Here is a 26,320-nt window from a genome sequence, read left to right on the forward strand (position 1 = left end):
GAGAGGCCTTCACTGAGTGAACATTTATTCAGCATCCACTATGTGGCAGTGGATGAAGTCATATACATCAGTATATGTATATATACTTAGAAGTCAACCTTAGAAGTCATATACATCAGTAAACAATTACATGATATGTTATAATTGTATAAGCTACAGTAAGGAAATATGCAATGTACTTTAAGAGAAAAAAAAGAATGGAGCAGCAACTAACCTGGGAGGTGTAGAGAAAACTTTTTAAAGGACCTGACTTTTGGACTGGATCTACAACTGAGTTGTTATAGAAGGAAAATAGTAATCCAGATAGAGGCATGAGCATAGGTGTATGTTTGGGCTGGCATGAAGGTTTATAAGGAGGGATGGCAGTAGGAAGGCTGTTGAAGTGGTTACGTGGTGGATGGTCAAGGAGTTTAAACAGTAGGAGGAATGAACTGGGCCTGGGTGTTCAAGAGAAGGTGAGTGCTGTTTTGATAATCGATGTGTCTACAGAACATCCCAAGGGGCTGACCTGTAGGTTTCAAGCCTAAAGCTTGGAGGGGGATCAAGGTTAGAAATAGAGATTTGAGGGGCGCCTGGATGGCTCAGTCAGTTAAGCCTCTGACTTGGGCTCAGGTCATGATCTCACAGTTCGTGAGTTCGAACCCCGTGTCAGGCTCTGTGCTGACAGCTCAGATCCTTGGAGCCTGCTTCGGATTCCGTGTCTCCATCTTTCTCTGCCCCTCCCCTGCTCGTGTTCTGTCTCTCTCTCAAGAATAAACATTGAATAAACAAAATTAAGCAAACGAACAAAAAGAAATAGAGATTTGAGAGTAATTAGGTGATAGATGAAATTGTGGGAGTCAAATTGGTCACCTTGGAGTTTAGAGAATGACAAAAGGCTTGTTGGGGTGGAGGCTTCTTGACACTGAACAGAGATGTCTTCCTAAAGCATAGTAAGAGGCTATAAAGAAGGCAAGATAATGAGGAAAAAGTGGTTGTGTAAAAGCCAAGGAATAAGAAGTTTCAAGAGAGTGTGGCCTCTGAGTCAGGTGCTGAGAAAAGAAGAGGTAGATTAAGAAATTAAATTAGCCATTGGATTGGACAATTAGAAATGTTCTGGTGATCAGAAGGGATGCTTCAGAGGAGGCAGAAGCAGAAAGCAATGGGTTCAGGGGTCAGGGTGGGAATATGTCTGGTTGATGTTTGCAAGGGTGTTTCATCAAATATCCAATTGTCAGGTGGGCTGGGGGATGAGGAGAGGGTATTCCATATTCAGAAGAGGAGCTTGGTAGCCCCAAGAAACCCTGCAGTAGCCCAAGATGGGCTAATTTTGTCATGGAATTCAGGTAAAAATTACACTTTGTAGTAAGTAATATACAGATGGTCCCCAAGTTATCATGGTTTGACTTATGATTTTCTGACTTTATGACAGTGTGAAAGTGATATACATTCAGTAGAAACTGTACCTCAGATTTTGAATTTTGATCTTTTCCTGGGCTAGTGGTATGTGGTACAATACTCTCTCGTGATGTTGGGCAGAGGCAGCAAGCTGCAGCTCCCAGTCAGCCTCCCGAGCACTAGGGTAAACAATTGAAATATTTACAACCATTCTGGACCCATACAACCATTCTTCACTTTCAGTATTCAATACGTTACAAGAGGTATTCAATTCTATTATAAAATATGGTTTGTGTTAGATGATTTTGTCCAACTGTAGGCTAATGTAAATGTTCTGAGTACATTTAAGGTAAGTTAGGCTAAGGCATGAGGTTCAATAAGTTAAATGTATTAAATGCATTTTTGACTTAAAATATTTTCAACTTACAGTGGGTTTGTTGGAAGATCTCTGTATGATTATGTATTGTATGTATTGTTTTATCTTCTTCATCAGATGCTGCTATTGATCAAGTTTAATAGGTTTTCCTATTTAGATAAAAATATAAAATTTATATTTTCCTCAACATTAGGAAAATTTTCAACCATACAGAAACGTTGAAAAGTATTATATAGCAAACATCCTAGATTCTACAATTAGCATTTTGCTGTATTTGCCTTACCACTTATCTGTTCATCCCTCTTTCCATTCATCTTATTTTTTGATGCCCTTCACTGTAAGCTGAAGACATCAACACACTTCCTCTCTATTGGTATGTATTACATTAATAGAGTTCATTATTTGCTTAGCGTTGTGTTGTTAAATAATCATGGAACATAAATAGGACATTCTCTGAGTTTTGACAGATGCATATGCCTGTGTATCCCCTACTATGACATGGATCACACTGTGAGCTTAGAAGTTCCCCTCATCTCCTTTCCTAGTTTCCACTTCTCTCTTCCACAAAGCCAATGTTTTTTTTTTTTTTTTTTTTTTTTTTCACTATAGGTTGGCTTTGCCTATTCTGGAAATTCATATATATGGAATCTTACAGTTTGTGCTCTTTCATATCTAGCTTCTTTCACTCACTAAAATGTTTTTGAGATTGACTCCTGTTGTTTCATCAGTAGTTAATTTCTTTCTTTTGCTGAGTATTATTCCATTGTTTGAATATACCAGTTTTTATCTGTTCTCCTGCTGTTGGACAACGATCCTGTTTCCAGTTTTTGGCAACAATGAATAAAAACTGCTATAAATCGTCTAATACAAGTCTTTTTTGTGGACATATGCTTTCATTTCTCTTGGGTAAATACCAGGAGTGGGATGGCTGGCTCAAAGAATAGGTGTGTTTAATTTTATAAGAAACTTCCAGGCCCTTTTCCAAAATGGTTCTTCCATTTTACACTTCCACTAGCAATGTTGCTTCACATCCTCCCTGACATTTGGTGTGGTCATTTAAATTTTAGTCATTCTGGTACAGAGCTAACTCACTGAAATTTTAATGTTCATTTCACTCTGAATAATGATGCTGACTACTTTATCATGTGCTTATTGGCCATTCATATATATATATATATATATATATATATATATTTGTAAGGTTAACTGCCTTTCCATTGTTGAGTTTTTAATATATTCTAAATACAAGTTTTTATCAAGATACATGTACTGTGAATATTTTATCCTGGCTGGTGGTTTATACATAGTCTTAATGGTGTCTTGATGAAAAAAAAGTTCAAAATTTTTGGGGAGTTCAATTTATCAATATTTTTCTTTCATGGTTAGTGCTTTCAAAACCCTCTCTAAGAAACTTTGCATACCCCCAAGCTGTGAGAATATTCTCATATGTCTTCTTCTAAAAGTGTAATAGCTTTGGCTTTTATGTTATGGCTATGATCCATCTCTAACTTCTATGTATGGTGTGAGGTAAGGTTCATTTTTTCTCTTATAGATGTCAAATTGGTATAGCATTGTCTGTTGAAAAGACTTTCCTTTCCCACTGAGTTGCTTTGGTACTTCTGTAAAATATCAAACTACTTCATGTTTAAATTTATTTAATCTTTATGTTTTCCTTTTACCTTCTCTTAACATTCTTTCACTGGAGGTGGTGGTGGTGGATATGTTTTCCTTATTTTACAGTTGAGAAAACCAAGGCTCACAGCCGTTCAAGAACCTGTCCAACGAGACAAAAGCTGGGGACTAGACCATAGAACTACAACTGAATCATAAAAAAAATTGTTTACATTTTAAACCTATTTTATCCCATGAAAATATTATTAAATGGACACTTTTTCTGAAGGTGATGTAGTGAGAGAAGTGAATCATGAATTTTTTAATATTTTAATACTGGTGGTATTTTTGGACTGCCAGCTAAACACATGCTTCCTTTGTAGGCTTATGTATGTCTAAAGCAATCTCTATACTATGTATCTTTGGTTTGAAAGAGTAAAAAATTATAATAATTGCTTTGCAAAATTTGGTAAGAATAATAACTTTTAGCCAAAGTCGCTTGTTGGTAAGAATAATAGCGTTTAGCCAAAGTTGCTTGAACTTTAAGAATGTATTTCCCTCACCCTGATCTAAAAAAAAAAAAAAAAAAAAAAAAAAGTCTTACTCTTTGATTTTTTCAGAGAAATAAAGCAGTAAAGGTACATATAATGAAGACAGATGTAAAAATTATCAACTACTCTTGTAGCTACTCTTATTCTTTTTTTTCTCTTTCTCCTACTCTGTTATATACTTGAGCACCCAGCCTATCTTTAAATGCTTGTACCATCTTCTTTTCCAATCTTATGAAAGCACTTTTCTGGCAACCTTGATCACTTGCTGAGACTAGGATGACCTCAATTTTCTAGTTCTCCAGATCACCAAGCTTCATCCCCTCTCCCCCACCAAATGATCAGTCTTCTGTTCCCACCTCACTTGCCCAACTGTGACTCACAAATAAATGGCCTATCTTTTTGGATCACTACTCCGGTAAGAACTGCCTTTCCCCACGTATAGGGAGGCAACTTTATTAAAAACACTGGTCCAAAATATAATTATACTTAGAGATGTCACAAGTAAACTATATCTGGTGAATAACTTCGGATAAGAGGGTCACACAGCTATTTGAAGCCAACTTGGGGCCAGGGCTCATGTCTTCTTGATAACCTCATTATTCTTCTCCCATACTGCATGTCCTCCCCCAAATATCTACTAAACCAAGATACTATAAAGTGAGACTAGGTTAACTATTCCCCACTCCAAGATGCAAAAACTTAGGTCACAGTGGGGAATGTGTTAACAACCAGTCAGAGATTTCCTGAGACCAAGTCTGTTAGGCTAGCCATTATTTCTCCTTTGCCCTTTATCAAAACAGAGAGCTAAAAAAAAAAGTGTCATCAACTCAAGGACAAAATACACATATCCCAATGACTATTTTTTATTATAAGAAGTTATGTGCTCTGTGTGCACGTTAAGTGCTACCAAATAGCATACTTTGTAACCTCCTTTAGTGCCTGTCAGAGGCCTAGCTAGTGAGTGGTACCTGATCAATAGTCTTGGGATAAGAAAGTTTCTCATCAAAAAGAGTAGAAAAAGTTTATCAGTGTCCTTCCTAAGAGAAAGACATTCTGTAGTAGTTTTAATATGATAAAGATACCTTAGCACTTAAACTAATTGTTCTTGAGAGACAAAGTTGGAAGATTTACACTTCCTGACTTCAAAACTTACTCAAAGCTCCATAATTGAAACAGTCTGGACTGGCACAAGGATAGACATATGGAACTGAGAGTCCAGAAACAAAACCTTACATTTATGGCCAATTGATTTTTGACTAGTGTGCCTAGCCAGTTCAGTAGTGGAGAAAACAGTCTTTTCAACAAGGTGCTGGGACAACTGGATATTCATGTGCAAGAGAATTTAGGCCCTCTACCTTACATATATACAAAAATAAACTCAAAATGGATCAAAGACTTAAATCTAAGAGCAAAAACTATAAAACTTAGACAAAAACACAGGTGTTAGTCTTTGTGATCTTGGATTAGGCAAATGGCTTCTTAGACATGAAACCAAAAGCACAAATGACAAAAGAACAAATAGACAAACTGGACTTCGTACAAATTGAAAACATCTGTGCTTCAAAGGACACATCAAGAAAGTAAAAACCCACAAGAATGGAAGAAAATATTTGTAAATCATATATCTGATGAGACACAGCTATAATATACAAAGAACTCTTATAATTCAATAATAAAAGTACAAATCACTCAATTAAAAAATGGGCAAGGGATATGAATAGACCTTTTTCCACAGAAAAAAAAATATAAATGGTCAATAAGCATATAAAAGATGCTTAGTATCAGTCATTAGGGAAATGCAAGTCAAAACCACAATGAAATATCCCTTCATATTCCATGGTGTGGAGAAACTGAACTCTCAAACCTTGGTGAGAATGTAAAATGGTGCAGTCCCTTTGGAAAAAGTTTGGCAGCGTCTCAAAAAGTTAAACATAGGGTTACCATGTGACCCAACAATTCCACTCCTAGGTACATATCCCAAAGGACCGAAAACACAAAAGACTTGTATATGAATGTTCATAGTGACACTATTCATAATAGCTAAACAGTGCTAATAACCCAATGTCCATCAACTGATGAATGGTTAAACAGAATATGGTATATCTATATAATAAAATATTATTTGGCAAATAAAAAAATAACTGATACATGTTATAAGATGGGTGACCCATGAAAATATGCTAAGTGAAAGAAGCCAGACACAAAAGAACACACATTATACTGACTCCATTTTTATGAATATCCAGAACAGGCAAATTTTATAGAGCCAGAAAATAGATTAGTAGTTGCCAAGGGATGGGGAGTATGGTGAATTGGGAGATACAGTGTTTCTTTTTGGGATGATAAAAATGGTAATGGTTGTATAATTTTGTGAATACACTAAAATGAAATGAATTGTACATTTTAAAATGGACGTTTTATGGTATGTGAATTATATCTCAATTAAAAAAAGAAAAAGACAAGCAAGCATAGCATACCTTAAAGTTTTCCTAAACATAAAACAAACAAAAACTTGAACCCTTTTTTATGGCTTGAATTCAATGTTATCAATATTACCTTTTTCTTCTTCAACAATAATAATCATAATGATAAAAATAGCAGGTACTTATTAAGCACTTACTAGGCAGGCAGCAAGCAAGCATTTTATACTTGGTATTTTCTCTCAAATCATCTCAATGATCTTGTACATGGAGTTATTATCCCATTTTATAGAAAGGAAAATGAAGGTAAAAGAGGCTCAGTAATTTGCCCCAGGTTATATAAAGGCAATTAAGTTTGACTCCAGAGGTTCTATTATGCAATTTTCTCTTCCTTAAAACAGTGACTTATTGGTCTCAAGTACTAAGTTATTTTTCAATGTATTATGTTGTTTTTCTATCACCAATGAATTAGATATCATTTCAGGACCCAGTATTAAATAATGATCTTAACCTCCTTATCTTGTTGAGAACAGGGCAAAGACATAAGGAAATTCCTATATGACAAGTTTTTATTTGTATCAAATTACAGAGTACCATAGGTAAATATAAGATTATAATTTGAATACTATAACTTGTAATTTGGCAAATTATTTAATTATCCAAAGTTTATTACATGTTTGAGTATGCACTAAAGAGGTTATTTGGCATAACTTGGCAAGATAAATTCTTCTGTACCTTATTTGACCACTTATCATTTATATATGTGGTACACATATATGTATGTATACACATACACACATACATATATACATACACATACTCCTAAATTAAGTATACTCGTATAAAAAGCTGAAGATTGATGTTTTATAATTAAGTCCTGTTTAAAAATCTATTATATTAAATCACATCTGCATTCAAAGCAGAAATGTAAAAAAACTGATCAATTTGCTAAATACACATGAATTTACAAAGTAATTGAAAATGAAATAAAAATTTCCATTGAAATGTTATATTCCTGTTTAATCAACATTTAAGTGGCACTATCAAACTATGGAAATAGATATTATTTTTTTAGGTTGTTGAGAGAATAAAGATTCTACTGAGAATTACTGTACCCTCCAAATTAAGAATGAATATTATTATAGTAGGAAAAGATGGCAGATAATTTTCTTCTTTATTAATATGGGAATTCTCAGGAAGCAATCAGGGCAGTATCTGTTCCACTGGGCTTGGATTTCCTGCATTTCTATCAGTGGAAATCTGGCTTCTCAGGAAAAGTGCAGCCAGTCCGCCTAATTATGACGCTTGCTGCGTAGTGACCAGCACGGATGCATTCAGTCAGGGGCTTGTCAGAGACCAGCTGAGACAGAAAACCTGGAACACAGACAAAAGGGAAGAACATGAGTATTGTCTAATAGCGTCAGAAATGTCATGTTGGGTCAGGCCAAAAAGTGGTCTATGTACCTATCTCTTTCTTCAGTCTTGATAGTAAGTGTTAAACTCCAAGTGTTAGAGTCCATGTGGAAGAATTCTTCCCCCAAATATCATAGGTTTTCCTCAACATTTCTTTTAAAGAGCTCAAGTTGGGACATGACAATTCACCATCAAGTCATTCTAGTCTTTGTAAGCCAAAAGTATAATCACACTTTCCTTTAGTTTTGAGATTAAGAGGTTGTGAGTAAGAAATACTGGCCAAATAATATTATCTTGGGTCTTTACAGCTGAGAAGGTATTAGTTATTCCCTCACTCCATCTCTCTGGATTCCTTCTGTGTTGTTATTCCTAGCATATGCTTTTGCACAAAACTCTATTGTATGGATATCTCTCCAAGTACAAATTTAAGAGTTGAAAAGTTATAAAGGACCTTACATCTCCCTTTTACTCCCAGAAGCAACAGTGAAATAATTTCTATAGTCAAGTGCCATGGACTAGTTGACATTAAAATAAATGTGATAAAGTAGAAAATAGTGTTAAGGACTTCTGTTTCTGACCACAAAGAAATAAAATAAAAGCAACCAGATTTATCCTTTTCCAGAAACTACTAACATTAAAGACAAAGTATATGAAGGAAAGTTTTTCAAATACTGTAAAAGATTCATGAAGGGAGGGAAACAAATGGGGTAAACTATAAAATTGCTCTAGCTTACCACCTAGAGAGAGTTACCAGGCCACAACACAAGAAACAACAACCTAGGGAGAGTTCAACAGTCTCATTGAGTTGACAGGATGGATTTGGGAGTCTAAGTAGGACAAAATTAATAGGCAAACTGATCAGGGAAAAAAAAGAGAGAGAAGATGTAAGTTGCCATTATTGAGGATAAGAGATGTGATGTCACTATAGAATCTACATACACTAAAAGAATAATAAAGAAACATTAACAACCTTATGCCAATAGATTTGGTAAATTAGATGAACTGGACAAATTTGTGGAAAGACACAAGTTATCAAAGCTCAGGAAGAAACAGATAGCCTGACTAGTCTTGTACTTACTAAACATATTGATTTTATAGTTAAAAAGCTTCCAATAAAGAGAATTTCAGGTCCAGATGTTGTCACCGGTGAATTCTACCAAATATTTAGGGAATAAAAATAGTATCAATGCTATACAATAACCTCTTTAGAAAACTGAAAATACTTCCCAACTTATTCCTTGAGGCTAGCATCACTCTGATACCAAAAAAAGAAAGAAAAAAAAAAAAGAAAAAAAAGATGCAAATATTTTAAAGAAAATTTTAGCAAAGCAAATCCAATAGTATATTAAAAAAGATAATAAATTATTATTATCTTAGGAATGCAAGGTTAGTGTAACATTCAAAAATCAATCAATGTAATTTACCATAACTAAGAAAACCATAAGATCATCTAATAGAAGAAGAAAAAGCAGTTGGCAAAATCCAAATACATTCCTAATAACAACTTTCAGCAACCTAGGAATACAAAGGAACTTCCTCAACCTGATAAAGGGCAGTTAGGAAAAACTTACAGTTAAAATCATTCTTTTTTTTTTTTTAATTTTTTTTTTCAACGTTTATTTATTTTTGGGACAGAGAGAGACAGAGCATGAACGGGGGAGGGGCAGAGAGAGAGGGAGACACAGAATTGGAAACAGGCTCCAGGCTCCGAGCCATCAGCCCAGAGCCCGACGCGGGGCTCGAACTCACGGACCGCGAGATCGTGACCTGAGCCGAAGTCGGACGCTCAACCAACTGAGCCACCCAGGTGTCCCTAAACAGACATTTTAGAAAAAAAAGAAATAAATAAAAGGTATCAAGTGCTTGCTTTGGCAGCACATATACTAAAACTGCAATGATACAGAGAAGCTTAGCATAGCCTCTGAACAAGGACAACAAGCAAATTCGTGAAGTGTTCCATATTTAAAAAAAAAAAAGACATTAAGATGGAAAAAGAAGGGAAGTTGTCTTTGTTTGCAGACGGCATGTTTGTCTATGTCTATGGTTCTCAATAGTGGGTAATTTTGCCCCCCACCAGAGGACATTTGGTAAGGTCTGGCAATTTCTGGTTGTCACAGCTAGGGTAGAGGGTGCTGCTGGTATCTAATAAGTAGAAAGAGGGATGCTGTTAAATATCTTACTGCATCTATAATGCTGAGATTGAGAAATTCCTGCCCTTTGTAGAATATCTTATAGAATCTAGAAAAAAATTACTGGAACTACTAAGTGAGTTTAGTAAGGCTGCAGGGTACAAGATCACTATTCAAAAATCAACTGAATTTCCATACTATATACACACCATACTGTGTGTGTATATATAGCAAGATATACCAGCAATGAACAATTAGAAATTGATATTAAAAATCACTTTTAACATACTATCAAATATGTGTAATACCTGATAAAAGTGTAAGACCTGCACACTGTAAATGACAAAACAATGCCAAGAAAAACGAAAGAAACCTACATAAATGGAGAGATATAAAGTGTCTGTAGATCAGAAGATTCAATATTGTTAACAGCTCTAAGAAATTTTTCTATGGATTTAATGTAATACAATAAAAATTCTGGCAGACCTATCTTTTGTTTTTTTTTTAAGTTTTTTTGTTAAGTTTACTTATTTTGAGAGAGAGAGAGAGCATGTGGATGTGAGCAGGGGAGGGCAGAGATAGAGGGAGAGAATCCTAAGCAGGCTCCATGCTGTCAGCACAGAACCCAATGTGGGGCTTGATCTCAGGAACTGTGAGACCATGACCTGAGCTGAAATCAAGTGTCAGGTGCTTACATGACTGGGCCACCCAGGCGCCCCTCCAGCAGGCCTTTCTTATAGAAACTGTTAGCTGATTCCAATATTTATGTGGAAATGCAAAGGACTAAGATTAGTTAAAACACACCTTTGAAAAACAAGATTCCTTTAGTTACAACTTATCACAGAACTAAAATAATCAAGACACTATGCTATTGGCATAAGGATAAACAAACAGATCAATGCACCTGCACAGAGTCCAGAAATAAACCTACTTCTATATCATCAACTGATTTTTGATGAAACTATCAAAACAATCCAGTGGAGAAAAGATAATCTTTTTTAAACATTTTTTTAAACATTTAAAAAAATATTTATTTATTTTTGACACAGAGAGAGAGAGAGAGAGAGATTGAGAGCATGAGTGGGGGAGGTGCAAAGAGAGAAGGGAGACACAGAATCTGAAGCAGACCCTAGGCTCCAAGCTGTCAGCACAGAGCCTGATGCGGAGCTCGGACTCTGGACCGCAAGATCTTGACCTGAACCGAAGAAGGGACACTCAACCGACTGAGCCAGCCAGGCGCCCCGAAAAGATAATCTTTTAAACAAATGTTCTTAGAATAGCTGGATGGCATATTTGAAAAAACAAACAAACAAACAAACCACTTCAACCCTTACTTAACATCATCTACAAAAATTAATTTGAAATGGGTCACAGATCTAAATGTAAGAGGTAAAACCATTAAATTCTGAGAGGAAAACATAGAAAATCTTAGTGATTTGGAATTTGCCAAAAATCTCTTAAGTAAGACATAAAAAGTACAAAATTTTATAAAGGAAAAAATAACTGGGCTTTGTCAAATTGAACACTTTACACTTCAATAACAAGAAACAACACAATAAAGAATGAGCAAAAGTGTTGAACTAACATTTTAGCAAAGAAGATGAACAAATGCCAAATAATATATTACTGCCAACCTGCTAGAATGGCTAAAATTAAAGACTGACCATAACAAGTGTTATCAATGGTGTGGGTGAATTGGAATCCTCATATACTGATGGTGGGAACATAAAATTATAAGACCACTTTGAAAACCATTTGTCAGTGTCTTAAAAAGTTAAACATACATTTACCATTTGACCTAGTCATTTCATTTCTAAGTATTTAACCCAAGGTCAGTGAAAGCATATATTCACACTAAAGATGTGTAGTGAATGTTCACAAAAGCTTTGTTTGTAATCTCCCCAAACTGGAAATGATCCAGATGTGGATGAGAAGAAGCAGGAAGGCAGGATTACAAAACAGCATGGGGGTAGTGGATATGTCTATAGTGATGGTTTCATGGGTGTATGCCTCTGTTAACATTTGCAAAAATGTACACTTTAAATATATGCAGTTTACTGTATACCATAGTACAATAAAACTATAAAAGATGAAAAAAAAGAGAGAAAGTGTTGTAGTTACAAATAAGATAGGTCAAGAACAGAAGAATCTGGGGCTACTTTCCCTCCAGAGGAAACCTGAACTGTTGTAGCAGACTCAAATACTCAGAAGAATGGATGATAATGAGAAACTGTTCTGTAGCCAGACTTCCAGGCTGTTCCCTAGGCCCTGGCAGCCTGGTGGGGGTGAAGATTAATTGAGAAGCTGTGGTATAAAAACCTGTAGAGAGCATTATAAGAGATTTACGTCCTTTCTTCTCTACCTTTCTGACCACACAAGCTTTTTTCCTGTTAGATGTGGGGAATGCTCTGTATCTAGTAAAATAAGTATTCCCAACCAAATAATAAAATTAATTTGGTTAATGGAGTGATATATTTTGAAGACATTTGCTTAGAATGTGAAGTCACTCCCTCAAGAGGTTTAGTAAGAGTATTTTATCATTGAGTTTTCAGGTAACAGTCAAAGGTCAATATTAACTTTCCGCCAAGCTGCGAGGCTAAAATGCTCAGCCCACACAGTGAATGGAGCAGACGCCAAATTCAGAGTCAGATCAGCTTACAATGGAAACACGTCTATTAGAAGCCTTATAAGCAACATCTGTTTTCCTCATTCCTTCTGGTATGATCTTTGTGAGAAAAAGGAAAGCTTATGTTTATGAAATATTTTTGTAAAGCATAAGCACCAGCATCCTCCTTCTAAGAGAATAGCTAGTTGATGACTGAAGTGAAGTACTCTGAAGAGACATTTGCTTTGACAAGTGGAAAGCCGGGATGCAGAAAAAAGCTAAGACCTTTGCCCTGGGTGAATAACAGTTTTCAATAATCTATTTAGAAAAACCAACTGAGGTGAACTACAGATGTTATATAATCAATTATAAGTGGACCCTTCATAAAGTAGCTGATGTGAATCTTTTTTTGTGTGTGTGAATCTTAAAAGTTACGTAAAATGGTTTAAATAAAGAGAACTTCGGTTTTATGAATCATAGGGAATCATTTTATCACATGGATAAATATTCTAAGATAGTTTTTTATTGTGTACAACATACATAACCTAAAATTTAACATTTTAACTATTTTTAAGTGTGCAATTCATGGCATTAAGATTATTTTGCAATGTTGTGTAACTATCACTTCTATCGATTTTCAGAACTTTTTTATCACTTCACCAGAAGCTCTATATTCTTTAAACAATAATTCTCTACTTCTGCCTCTGGCAACTGCTCCCCTACTGTCTGTCTCTATGAATTTGCCTATTTTAGGTACCTCATATGAATAGGATCACACAATATTTGTTCTTTTGTGTCTGGCTTATTTGACTTACTGTAATGTTTCTCATTATAATTTTTTTAAATCAAAATATAGTTTTTTTTTAGAAATAGAATTTGGTGGGGCACCTGGGTGGCACAGTTGGTTAAGCGTCTGACTTCAGCCAGGTCACGATCTCGCGGTCCGTGAGTTCGAGCCCCGCGTTGGGCTCTGGGCTGATGGCTCGGAGCCTGGAGCCTGTTTCCGATTCTGTGTCTCCCTCTCTCTCTGCCCCTCCCCCGTTCATGCTCTGTCTCTCTCTGTCCCAAAAATAAATAAAACGTTGAAAAAAAATTTGAAAAAAAATAGAATTTGGTGATTCAGCACTTACTTGTAACACCCAGTGCTCATCCCAGCCAGTGTCCTCCTTATTGCCCCTCACCCCGTTAGCCCTTCCCCCCCAACCCAACACCCCACCAGTAACCCTGTTTGTTCTTTGTATTTAGGAGTCTCTTATGGTTTGTCTTCCTCTGTTTTTACTTTATTTTTGCTTCCCTTGCCTTATGTCCCTCTGTTTTGTATCTTAAATTTTTTTTTTGCTTTTTTTTCTTTAAAAAAATTTTTTTAATTTAATTAAAAAAAATTTACATCCAAATTAGTTAGCATATAGTAGTACAACAGTGATTTCAGGAGTAGATTTCTTAATGCCCCTTACCCATTTAGCCCATCCCCCCTCCCACACCCCCTCCAGTAACCCTCAGTTTGTTCTCCATATTCAAGAGACTATTATGTTTTGCCCCCTCCCTGTTTTTATCTTATTTTTGTTTCCCTTCCCTTATGTTTATCTGTTTTGTCTCTTAAAGTCCTCATATGAGTGAAGTCATATGATATTTGTCTTTCTCTGACTAATTTCACTTAGCATAATACCCTCTAGTTCCATCCATGTTGTTGCAAATGGCAAGATTTCATTCTTTTTGATTGACAAGTAATACTCCATTGTATATATATATACCACAACTTCTTTATCCATTCATCCATCGATGGACATCTGGGCTCTTTCCATACTTTGGCTATTGTAGATAGTGCTGCTATAAACATTGGGGTGCATGTGCCCCTTCGACACAGCATACCTGTATCCCTTGGATAAATGCCTCATAGTGCAATTGCTGGGTCGTAGGGTAGTTCTATTTTTAGTTTTTTTTAAACAATTTTTTAATGTTTATTTATTTTTGATACAGAGAGAGACAGAGCATGAACAGGGGAGGGTCAGAGAGAGAGGGAGACACAGAATCCGAAGCAGGCTCCAGGCTCTGAGCTGTCAGCACAGAGCCCAACGTGGGGCTTGAACTCACGGACCATGAGATCATGACCTGAACGGACTGAGCCATGCAGGCGCCCCCTATTTTTAGTTTTTTGAGGAACCTCAATACTGTTTTCCAGAGTAGCTGCACCAGCTTGCATTCCCATGTATCTTAAATTTTTTTAATGTTTATTTATTTTTGAGAGAGAGAGAGAGAGACAGAGTGCGAGTGGGGGAGGGGCAGAGAGAGAGAGAGAGGGAGACACAGAAGTTGAAGCAGGCTCCAGGCTCTGAGCTATCAGTGCATAGCCTGACTTGGGGCTTGAACTCGTGAACTGCAAGATCATGACCTGAGCTGAAGTTGGATGCTTAACCAACTGAGCCACTCAAGTGCCCCATGTTTTGTAGCTTAAATTCCACATATGAGTGAAATCATGTATTTGTCTTTCTCTGACTTATTTTGCTTAGCATAATACACTCTAGTTACAACAACATTGTTGCAAATGGCAAGACTCCATTTCTTTTTCATGGCCGAGTAACATTCCACAGAATATATATACTACATCTTCTTTTTCCATTCATGAGTCAATGGACATTTGGGCTCTTTCCATACTTTGGCTATTGTCGATAGTGCTGCTGCTATAAACATAAAGGTGCATGTGCTCCTTTGAATTAGCATTTTTGTGTCTTTTGGATAAATACCTAGCAGTGCAATTGCTGGGTCATAGTGTAGTTCTATTTTTTATTTTTTTTAATTTTTAATTTTTATTTAATTTTATTTTTTAGTTTACATCCAAGTTAGTTAGTATATAGTGCAACAATGATTTCAGGAGTAGATTCCTTAATGCCCCTTACCCATTCAGCCCATCCCCCCTCCCACACCCCCTCCAGTAACCCTCAGTTTGTTCTCCATATTCAAGAGACTATTATGTTTTGCCCCCCTCCCTGTTTTTATATTATTTTTGCTTCCCTTATGTTCATCTGTTTTGTCTCTTAAAGTCCTCATTTGAGTGAAGTCATATGATATTTGTCTTTCTCTGACTAATTTCACTTAGCATAATACCCTCTAGTTCCATCCATGTTGTTGCAAATGGCAAGATTTCATTCTTTTTGATTGCTGAGTAATACTCCATTATATATATATATATATATCCCAACTTCTTTATCTATTCATCCATCGATGGACATTTGGGCTCCTTCCATACTTTGGCTATTGTAGATAGTACTGCTATAAACATTGGAGTGCATGTGCCCCTTTGAAACAGTACACCTGTATCCCACGGATAAATGCCTAGTAGTGCAATTGCTGGGTTGTAGGGTAGTTCTATTCTTAGTTTTTTGAGGAACTTCCATACTGTTTTCCAGAGTGGCTGCACCAGTTTGCATTTCCACTGAATATAATTTTTTAAGTTAGAATTAAAAAAAATTTTTTTAACGTTTATTTATTATTGAGAGACAGAGAGAGACAGAGCATGAGCATGGGAGGGACAGAGAGAGTGGGGGAGACACAGAATCCAAAGCAGGCTCCAGGCTCTGAGCTGTCACCACAGAGCCTGATGCGGGGCTCGAACTCACAAACCACAACATCGTTACCTGAGCCTAAGTTGGATGCCCAATCAACTGAGCCACCCAGGTGCCCCTAAGTTAGAATTTATTATTTTTTTTGCATTTATTTATTTTCGAGAGACAGAGTGAGACAGAGAGTGAGCAGGGGAGGGGCAGAGAGAGAAGGAGATACAGAATCTGAAGCAGGCTCCAGGCTCTGAGCGGTCAGCACAGAGCCTGATGCAGGGCTCGAACCCACCAACCGTGAGATCATGACTTGAGCCAAAGTCAGATGCTCAACTGACTAAGCCACCCAGGCGCCCCTCTAAGTTAGAATTTTTAATTATTACCTAACCTAAAGTATATTCTGAATAAAAACCTTTATTTGGAAATAATTTCAAATTCACAGAAAAGTTGCAAGAATAAAAATAATGTGAATAGCACCTATATGTCCTTTACCCAGATGCACTTAATGTTAACATTTTGCTCCTTTGTGGATATATACCCTCTCTTTATATAGGTTTTTCCTATATAAACTTTCTCCATTGGAGAGCAAGTTGCATTTATCATGGCTCTTTACCTTTAAATACATCAGTGTTTCTTCCTGAGAATATGGCTATTCTCATATACAACTACGGTTATCAACTTCAGTAACACAGTTAGAATACTGTTATCTAATCTTACTCTCCATATTCCAGTTTTGTCAAAGACTCAATAATATTCTTTTTTAAAGATTTTTTTTTTATTCTTAAGTAATCTCTACACTCACGGTGGGGATTGAACTCACAATCTTGAAATTAAGAGCAGCATGCTCTACTGCTTAAGTCAGCCAGGTGCCCCCCAATAATGTTCTTCATAGCACTGTATTTCCTTCCAGCATATAATCTAGTATAGGGTTTCTTGTGCTTTTGGTCTTCTTTAATCTCAAACATTTCCTCAGTCTTTCTTTGACTTATGAGACAGGGACATTTTTGAAGCATATATTCTCATTTGGGGTTTATCTGATATTTCCTCATGACTTAATTTAGAATATTCATTTCTGGTCAGAATATTACAAAATTATGTTGTGTCCTTCTCAGGGTATTATATTTTGAAGCACATTATGTCCAGATGCTAGTCACTGGGGATGTTAATTTTGATCACCTGGATGTTTATATACTTTCCAATGCTTTGCAATGACAAAGAATGCCACAGTATTTTTTTGTGTAGATATTTTTGTGTTGGTGTAGGGGGTTGTATCTTCAGGATAAATTTCTAGAAGTAGAATTTCTGGGTAGAAGAGTAAATATGGAAGCAGTTTTGTTAGATACAGCCAAATCCTCCATTTTATATTTCCACTAGCAATGTTTAAGTGTGCTTGTTTCCCCACAACCTCACCAACAGAGTGTGCTGTCAAGCTTTTGAATTTTTGCCAGTGGGGGAGAAATGATATCTCAGTGTAATTTTAATTTGCATTTCTCTTATTATGAGTGAGGCTGAACATCCATTTATTTACTTATTCATTTACTTACTTATCTAAAAATATTTATTTTGAGAGTGAGCTCATGCACGCAAGTGGGGAGGGGCAGAGAAAGAATCCCAAACAGGCTCTGCGTCATCAGCACACAGCCCGACATGGGGCTCAAACTCACAAATCGTGAGATCATAACCTGAGCCGCAATCAAGAGTTGGATGCTTAAGTGACTGAGCCACCCAAGCACGCCTGAACATCTCTTTACATGTCTAAAGAACAAGTCCCTTTCTCTGAATTGTTTGTTGTTTTCCTATTCTTCTAAAGGATTTTTGGTCTTCTGCTACTTTTAAAAGTTATTTACATTTTGGGGATATTGTTCTAATAAAGTATTTTCTTAGGCAGGGAAAAATATCAACAATAACAGTATGCTATTAATATATACAAATACTGTGTCAGCAAGGAAACTAAAATGCTTATTCATATCTTATTCACTGAATGTGGTGAATTTTAGAGTGTGGTTGGCACACACTATAGCAGATAAATATGGCTTGCAGATATATATCAAAAAAGAAGTTTCCTCTCTTTTAGTAAAGACTTTGGGCCTATCAGGAATTCAACAAGAAAATCTTAAGTAGCTGACTTGGCATGTGTGCTCCACATGAAAAGTCCCCTAGGAGCCCTTTTTCCTGGTGCCTTTTTCTGGTTCTTATGGTCCTTATCAGTACATTATCTTGATAATGAAGGGTAAGGCTCTGTATATATGCCTTCCAACATAGTCAAGAGAACAGAAACAGGAGGTATAACACTGAAGAATAAGAAATATCAACATAGATTTCCAACCAGGAACTCATATGCTGAGCTAGTTGTTCTTGCCTTTCTACTTTGGTTCCTTCTCTCTGGGATCTGTATAACTCCTTTCTAATCCTCCTATGGATTAGAAGGCTTATCCCATGACCTCTGGACTTTTCTGAAATTTGGGTTATTTCGTGGACCTTAGGTCTCCAGCTGTTGAGGCATATGGTAGGTGAAGGTTTCTCACTGACAATGAATTTGGTTCCTAGGGGTAGTGTTGGCTGGCTCTGAATCTCACAACAATCACAGATCCAGAGCTATCAGAATAAACCTCTGTCCATTAGCAATTAATAACGCTTATTACCTTCTGGTTACTTTCATTTGGATTTTTCTTTTCCTGATGTTAAGGAGAACAATCCATTTTAGCATAAATGAATGTAGTGTCTGAGATGAGACCCACAACATGGGTTTAAACTGTGCAGAGAAGAGGCACTAAGCTAGTTTTGTCAAAGCACATAGAGGTGGGATGGCTGGTATGGGCAAAAGGCAATATAATTTCCTACCTTAATTTGTCCATTTCATGTAGTTACTGTAGAAGAGCTATAATACCTAGAATTTTCTCAGTGTCTTTACAGAAAAGTGATAAATATTGTCAGTAGGTAAGAAAGCTTTAATCAAGAGACTTAAGAGCTAGGGATATTTTAGAAAGAAATGAACAAAGTCTGTAAATCAATTTTTTCTTTTTCATATATAGTTCCTTCACCAATAGTTGTCATGGTGGGTAAAACTAAAAGCCCAGTAGACTCCATTATTGTTCATTCAACAATAATGTTGAATTGTGTTCAATGTTGAACAATATTCAATGTTGAACAATGTTCAACAATGTTGAACAATATTGTTCATTCACAACAAAAAGAATGACTTAGCTTTTTCTGGTTGTCATCAAATAAGAAAGCTGTACCACACAGACTTTATGAACTTGGAAGAATTAAAGTTTGTTTTTTGTTTTTGTTTAAGAAAAAATTTTTTTAACGTTTATTTATTTATTTATTTAAAAAAATTTTTTTTCAACGTTTTTTATTTATTTTTGGGACAGAGAGAGACAGAGCATGAACGGGGGAGGGGCAGAGAGAGAGGGAGACACAGAATCGGAAACAGGCTCCAGGCTCCGAGCCATCAGCCCAGAGCCCGACGCGGGGCTCGAACTCATGGACCGCGAGATCGTGACCTGGCTGAAGTTGGACGCTTAACCGACTGCGCCACCCAGGCGCCCCAACGTTTATTTATTTTTAAGAGATAGAGACAGAGCATAAGTGGGGGAGAAAAAGAGAGGGAGACACCGAATCCAAAGCAGGCTCTAGGCTCGGAGGTGTCAGCACAGAGCCCGATGTGGGGCTTGAACCCACGAATTGTGACATCATGACCTGAGCTGAAGTTGGATGCTTAGCTGACTGAGCCACCCAGATGTCCCTGTTGATTGATTACTGATTTAATTTCATTGCTAGTAATCACTCTGTTCAAAATTTCTATTTCTTCCTGATTCAGTTTGGGAAGTTTATATGTTTCTAGGAATTTATCCATTTCTTCTAGGTTGTCCAGTTGGCATATAATTCTTTATAATATTCTTTTAAAATCCTTTGTATTTCTGTGGTGCTGGCTTTGTTTCTCCTTCATTTCTGGTCTTATTTATTTGAGTCCCCTCTCTTTTCTTCTTGATGAGTTTAACTAAAAGCTTATGAATTTTGTTGATCTTTTCAAAGATGGAGCTTCTGATTTCATTGATCTGTTCTATTGTTTTTTAAGTCTCTATTTCACTTATTTCTGCTCTAATCTTTATTATTTCCTTCCTTCTACTGGTTTTGGGCTTTATTTGTTCTTTCTTTTCTAGTTTCTTTAGGTGTAAGGTTAGGTTGTTTACTTGAGATTTTTCTCAGTCCTTGAGGTAGACCTGTATTGTTATAATCTTCCCTCTTAGAACAGATTTTGCTGCATCCCAAAGATTTTGGACAATTGTGGTTTTGTTTTCATTTGTCTCCATGTATTTTTTCATTTCCTCTTTGATTTCCTGGTTGACCCATTCACTGTTTAGTAGCATGTTATTTAGCCTGTATGTATTTGTGCTCTTTATGGATTTTTTTCTTATGTTTAATAAAGAAAAGATAAATAAACAGAAAGGAATCCAAACATAATACTAAAAATAAGGCATCAAACTACAAGGGAAGAGAGCAAGAGAAGAAGAAGAGAATAGAGAACTACAAAAAACAATCAGAAAACAAGTATCAAAATGCAATAAGTACATACTTACCAATAATTACTTTAAATGTAAAGGGACTAAAGGCTCCAGTCAAAAGGCATAGGGTGACTGAATGGATAAATAAACAAGACCCATCTATATGCTGCCTATAAGAGATTCACTTCAAACCTAAAAACACATGCAGATTGGAAGGGAAAGGATGGAAAAACAATTACCATGCAAATGGAAGCAAAAAAAAAAAAAAAAAAAAAAAAAAGCCAGGGTAGCAATGCTTATATTGGACAAAATAGACTTTAAAACAAAGACAGTAACAAGAGACAGAGGAGGACACTACATAATGATAAAGGAAACAATCCAAGAATAAAATATAACAACTGTAAATACCTATGCACCCAACATGGAAGCATCTATACATAAAGCAACTATTAACAGACACAAAGGGGAAAAAAAAACAGATGCAAAGGAAGAAAGTGACAATAATACAGTAACAGTAGGAGACGTTAACACTCTACTTACATCAGTGGATAGATCCAGACAAAAACCAACAAGGAAACAGTGGCTTTGAATGGCACATTGGACCAGATGGACCTAATGTATATACAGAATATTTCATCCAAAAACACCAGAATACACATTCTTTTCAAGTGCACATGAAACATTCTCCAGGACAGATCACATGTTTGGGCACAAAACAAGTCTCAATAAATACAAAAAGAATAAAATCTTATCATGCACCTTTTCTGACTATGATGGAAAAATGAACTTTTAATAATTCATCTTTTACAAGTGTTAGCATCTTATATTATTCTCAAATTGCTTCTCCAATGATACTGCATAAGTACATATCAGTGATTATCTCTTTACTTCTTGCACAGTCCCCAAAGACTTTTAATATATAGCAGACCACAATATGTGTATGGAGAGTAAAACATTTTTTTAAAGTTTAATTATCGGGCGCCTGGGTGGCTTGGTCGGTTAAGCGTCCGACTTCAGCTCAGGTCATGATCTCACGGTCCGTGAGTTCGAGCCCCGCGTCGGGCTCTGTGCTGACAGCTCAGAGCCTGCAGCCTGTTTCGGATTCTGTGTCTCCCTCTCTCTCTGCCCCTCCCCTGTTCATGCTCTGTCTCTCTCTGTCTCAAAAATAAATAAATGTTAAAAAAAAATTTTTTTAAAAAGAAAAAAAAAGAAAAAAAATAAAGTTTAATTATCTTGGGGCGCCTGGGTGGCTCAGTCGATTAAGCGTCCGACTTTGGCTCAGGTCGTGATCACGCGGTTTGTGAGTTCAAGCCCTGCGTCGGGCTCTGTGCTGACAGCTTAGAGCCTGGAACCTGCTTCAGATTCTGTGTCTCCCTCTCTCTCTGCCCCTCCCCTGCTCACTTTCTTTCAATAATAAATAAACATTAAAAAAAAAAGTTTAATTATCTTGAGAGAGAGAGAAAGAGAGAGCATGCACATGTGAATGGGAGAAAGGCAGAGACAGAGGGGGAGAGAGAGAGAATCCCACGCAGGCTCTGCATTGTCATCACTGAGTCTGACATGGGGGCTTGAACCCACAAACCTTGAGATCATGACCTGAGCCAAAATCAAGAGTTGAATACTTAATTGACTGAGACACCAAGGCACCCTGGAGAGTAAAACATTTTCTTTTAAGTTTATTTATTTTGAGAGGGGGGTGATGTGAGGGGCAGAGAAAGAAGGAGAGAGAGAATCCCAAGCAGGCTCTGTGCTGAAAGCATAGAGCCTGACGCAGGGCTTGATCTCATGAACTGTGAGATCATGACTTGAGCCGAAATCAAGAGTAAGACACTTAACTGAATGAGTCACGCAGATGCCCCAAGAGTAAAACATTTTAAAGCATTTGTAGAATATATATAATTTTCTTTAAAAATCACATTTTATGCTAAGTTTAAATTCTTATACATTTAGACAGTACTTTACCTGACAATATATACAAATGTATATGTGTTTGAAGTAGTTTTTAAGCCATGTAATTCACTAACAATGTGAAACAGAGTATTATCTCAGGCACAAGACTTCAAGCAATAGCAGCTGCCATGGTCATGCATATTACATGTACAATGACCACCCCTCATGACTCCACTACGAGCCTATTTAGTTTAATAAAGCAAGGAAAAAGATTTTTTTTCCTGATTGTAAAAGTAATAACCAACAGATGTAGAAAAAGTAGGAAAAAAACCCCAGCAGAATTAAGAAGTAAATAAAACACACACATAGTCCCATTATAAAGAATAATCAATGCTATTTAATATAGCATGGAGAGCCTAACAAGAGTAATAAGACTAAGAAAAAAAATTAAAAAGTGTAAAAATCAAAATAAACTTGTCATTATTTTCAGTTAAGAATATTGTATATAGAAAACCCCAAATAGTCTATAAATTATTGGACTTAAGAGACTTTGGGAAGATTGCTGGCTATGAGAAAAATATATCAGTAACACAAAGACAAAAGAAATTTGAAAAAAGATACAAAAGCAACACAAATTATGCCAGTCTCAAATGAAGAAAATTATAAGCCCTTATCAAAAAACATTATAATGACCTAAATAAATAGAGAGATATGCCAGGTTCTTGGATTAGAAGATTGATCAATGCAAATTCAATTTTTTGTTTTTTTTTTTAATGTTTTATTTATTTTTGAGAGAGAGGGGGAGAGACAGAATACGAGTGGGGGAAGGGAAGAGAGAGAAGGAGACATAGAATCCATGAAGCAGACTCCAGGCTCTGAGGTGTCAGCACTGAGCCCAAAGCGGGGTTAGAATTCATGAACCTGAGACCATGACTTGAGTCGAAGTAGGACGTTAAATCAACTGAGCCACACAGGCGCTGCTGATTAATGTAAATTCACAGTCTCAACAAGGTTTTGAGGAACTGACAAGTTGATTCTAAAATCTGTATGAAAGGGGTGCCTGCATGGCTTAGCCAGCTAAGCACTCTGGATTCTGGCTCAGGTCATGATCTCACGGTTCGTGAATTCGAGCCCTGCATCATGCTCTGCGCTGACAGTCTGGAGCCTGTTTGGGATTCTCTCTCTCTCTCTCTCTCTCTCTCCCTCTCTCTCTCTCTCTCTCTCTTCCTCTCTGTATGTTCCTCTCATGTTTTCTGTCTCTCTCTCTCTCGAAATAAACTTTAAGCTTTTCTAGAGGAAACATAAGATGCTCAACCTTATTAGTAATGAGGGAAAATGCAAATTAAAACAACAAAAAGATTCTACTATACATCCACTGGATTAGCAAAAACTTAAAAGTTTGACTATACCACTTGATGATGATGCCTTGTAATCTTTGTACAGAGCTGATAGGAGTTAAAATTGGGAGAAGTGAGTTGGGCAAATGATTTGGCATTACCTAGTAAAGGTGACCAAGCATTTTCACAACTACGTATACATCCTAGAGAAACTCTTGCGTTAGGTAGGACACATGTATCAGAGTATTCATAGCTGCATTGGTAATAATAGCTAAAAGCTAGAAACAACTAAAGGGTCCATTAACCACAAACTGAATTCATCATAGCATATTCCTATGATGGAATTCAATAAAGTATGTATGCGAACATAGGTAAGTTCTCACATTGTTTAGGAATATATTAATATATCATAAATTTAAAATAAAAGAAAACAATTAGGAAATAGTTATTTCTGGTGCAGGGGAACCAAATTGGGGTGAGGTATACAGGGACTTTAAAGATATTAGCAGTAAAGAGGCAAAGGTATTAGTAAATGTTCTCTTTCTCAACTGGGTTGTAGGTAGAGGCCTCTTCATATTATTATTATTTGTATTTGATTATACATTTTATCTATTACTTTATAAAATGTGCCACTTCAAAACTTAAAAAAATTAGTAAATAACAACATTTAACATTTCTCTGTATATCTGCCAAGATGTATAAACATATGTATACACATGTATGCATATATATGTGTCCCTGTGTGTATATATAGTGTATATATACATACATATGTATCTTGATATCATACTATTAGATATTGTCATGTAGCCTTTTTTTCACTAAAAATATGTTGTCTAGACAATGTGATACCATTTTTCACTTAAGAGGTTAGTAAAGATAAAAATAGTTAATACATTGTATTATCAAAGAGAGTGAACATAATTATATACTGGAGTGTAAATGAGCACTCTTTTTGAAGGGCACTTAGGCAGTGTCTATCAAAACTACAAGTGCACAGGGGTGCCTTGGCTGGCTTCAGTTGAAAGAGCATGCAACTTTTGATCTTGGGGTCGTGAATTTGAGCCCCATGTTGGGTGTAGAGATTACTTAAATAAAACAAACTTGAAAAAAAACAACAAATAAACAAACAACAACTTTAAGTGTACAAAGCCTTCAAGCTCAGCAATTCTACTTCTAAAAATTCGAAGTGGTCTCTAAGCTATATATATGCATATATGTGTACAAAAGCATAAGTACAAGGACATCCATTACAGCATTGTTTGTAATAAAAATGACCAATTTAATATTAATACTATACTGTATCTAATATACAGTCTATATTAAAGTATCCTCACTTGTCACAGTAATATCCTTTATAGATTTTTTTGTCTGCTTCAGAATCTAATCCAGGATCATAGTTCCATTTTGTTGTCATGTTCCTTTTAGTCTCTTTTAATCTAGAAAAGTATCCCCTCTCATTCAACATTTCAAAACTGGCATTTTTGAAAAGTCCAGCTAAGCTATTTTGCACACTATCTCTCAATTTGGGTTTGTCTGATGTTTCCTCATGATTAGATTCATTCAGGTTTAACAAGTTTGGCAGGAGTATCACAGAAATGATGCTGTATCCTTCTTAGGGTATTTCACTGAGGGTACATGGTGTTGGTTTGTTCCATCCTTGGTGACGTTAAGTTTCATCACTTGATTAAGGTAATGTCTACCATGTTTCTTCTTTAAAAAGTTATATGATTTATGCTCAGTAAAATCCATCAATTTGTAAAGGAGAGAGATTAAATCTATGGAATGGAATAATACAAAACAGCCACAATGAGGTAGATCTTTATATGCTGCTATGAAACAATCTCCAAGATATGAGAAAATGAAAAATCAATGGTACAGAACAGTAAACACAGTATATATTATTCACATTTGATAAAAACTGGGATATGTATACATACACAAACTTGTATATGTGCAGGTTATTTCTGGAAGGATTTACAAACACTAGCAAGTAAAGCTGCCTCAGGGAGGGGAATTAGAGGATTGGGGTAGGAGAAATGCTTACTTTTCATTGTATCTATTACTTCTATTATATATGTATATATCCTTTATGTACTATTGTATTTTCTACTTCCTATTATTCCTGCAATAAAAGTTTATTAGGATCATTTTGCCATATCTTTAAATACTCCTAGAAATCATGCTTTTTAAATGTGGATATAGCATAATTGACTTAATCCCATTATTGGATATTTAGGCTGTTTCTATTTTTTTAAATATAAATAACACCACAATGAATATCTTTATAACATTCTTATGACATTAATCATTGTGCGTATTTTTAATTTCCTTAGGATAAGTTTCTTTAAGGGTAATTAATAATTTTTCAGGCTCTATACACATACTGCCAAATTTCTTTTCAAAAAGATCTCATTAATGTACATTCCCAATAGCATTCTTGCTATTAAAAGTTCTGTTTGATAATTTGAAAAGTAAAAGGCAGAATCTTGTTTTAATTTACAGTTATTCGTTTAGGGAGGTTGAACACTTTTCATATGCCTCCTAGTCAT

The 26,320-nt window shown here is 35.9% G+C and overlaps 1 protein-coding gene and 1 non-coding gene across 4 annotated transcripts in view; one reads left to right on the top strand and one right to left on the bottom strand.

Moving 5' to 3' along the window:
• Positions 1-6,130: 6,130 nt before the first annotated feature.
• ADK (adenosine kinase) overlaps positions 6,131-26,320 on the bottom strand; it is a 532,082-nt gene continuing 511,892 nt past the window's right edge. Inside the window, exon 11 of one of the 3 annotated variants that reach the window (XM_030334273.1) lies at positions 6,131-7,709. In XM_030334273.1, the coding sequence (XP_030190133.1) occupies positions 7,585-7,709 (125 nt within the window). In that variant the 3' untranslated portion in view covers positions 6,131-7,584. The remainder of the gene's footprint in view (positions 7,710-26,320) is intronic. The other 2 variants (XM_030334275.2, XM_030334274.1) reach the window with 2 other exon arrangements.
• LOC115527822 lies at positions 9,608-9,714 on the top strand. Its single transcript, XR_003973058.1, has one exon. It is a non-coding gene; the product is annotated as a U6 spliceosomal RNA (small nuclear RNA).

The sequence above is a fragment of the Lynx canadensis genome, chromosome D2, assembly GCF_007474595.2.
Source record: "Lynx canadensis isolate LIC74 chromosome D2, mLynCan4.pri.v2, whole genome shotgun sequence".
Taxonomy (NCBI): Eukaryota; Metazoa; Chordata; class Mammalia; order Carnivora; family Felidae; genus Lynx; species Lynx canadensis.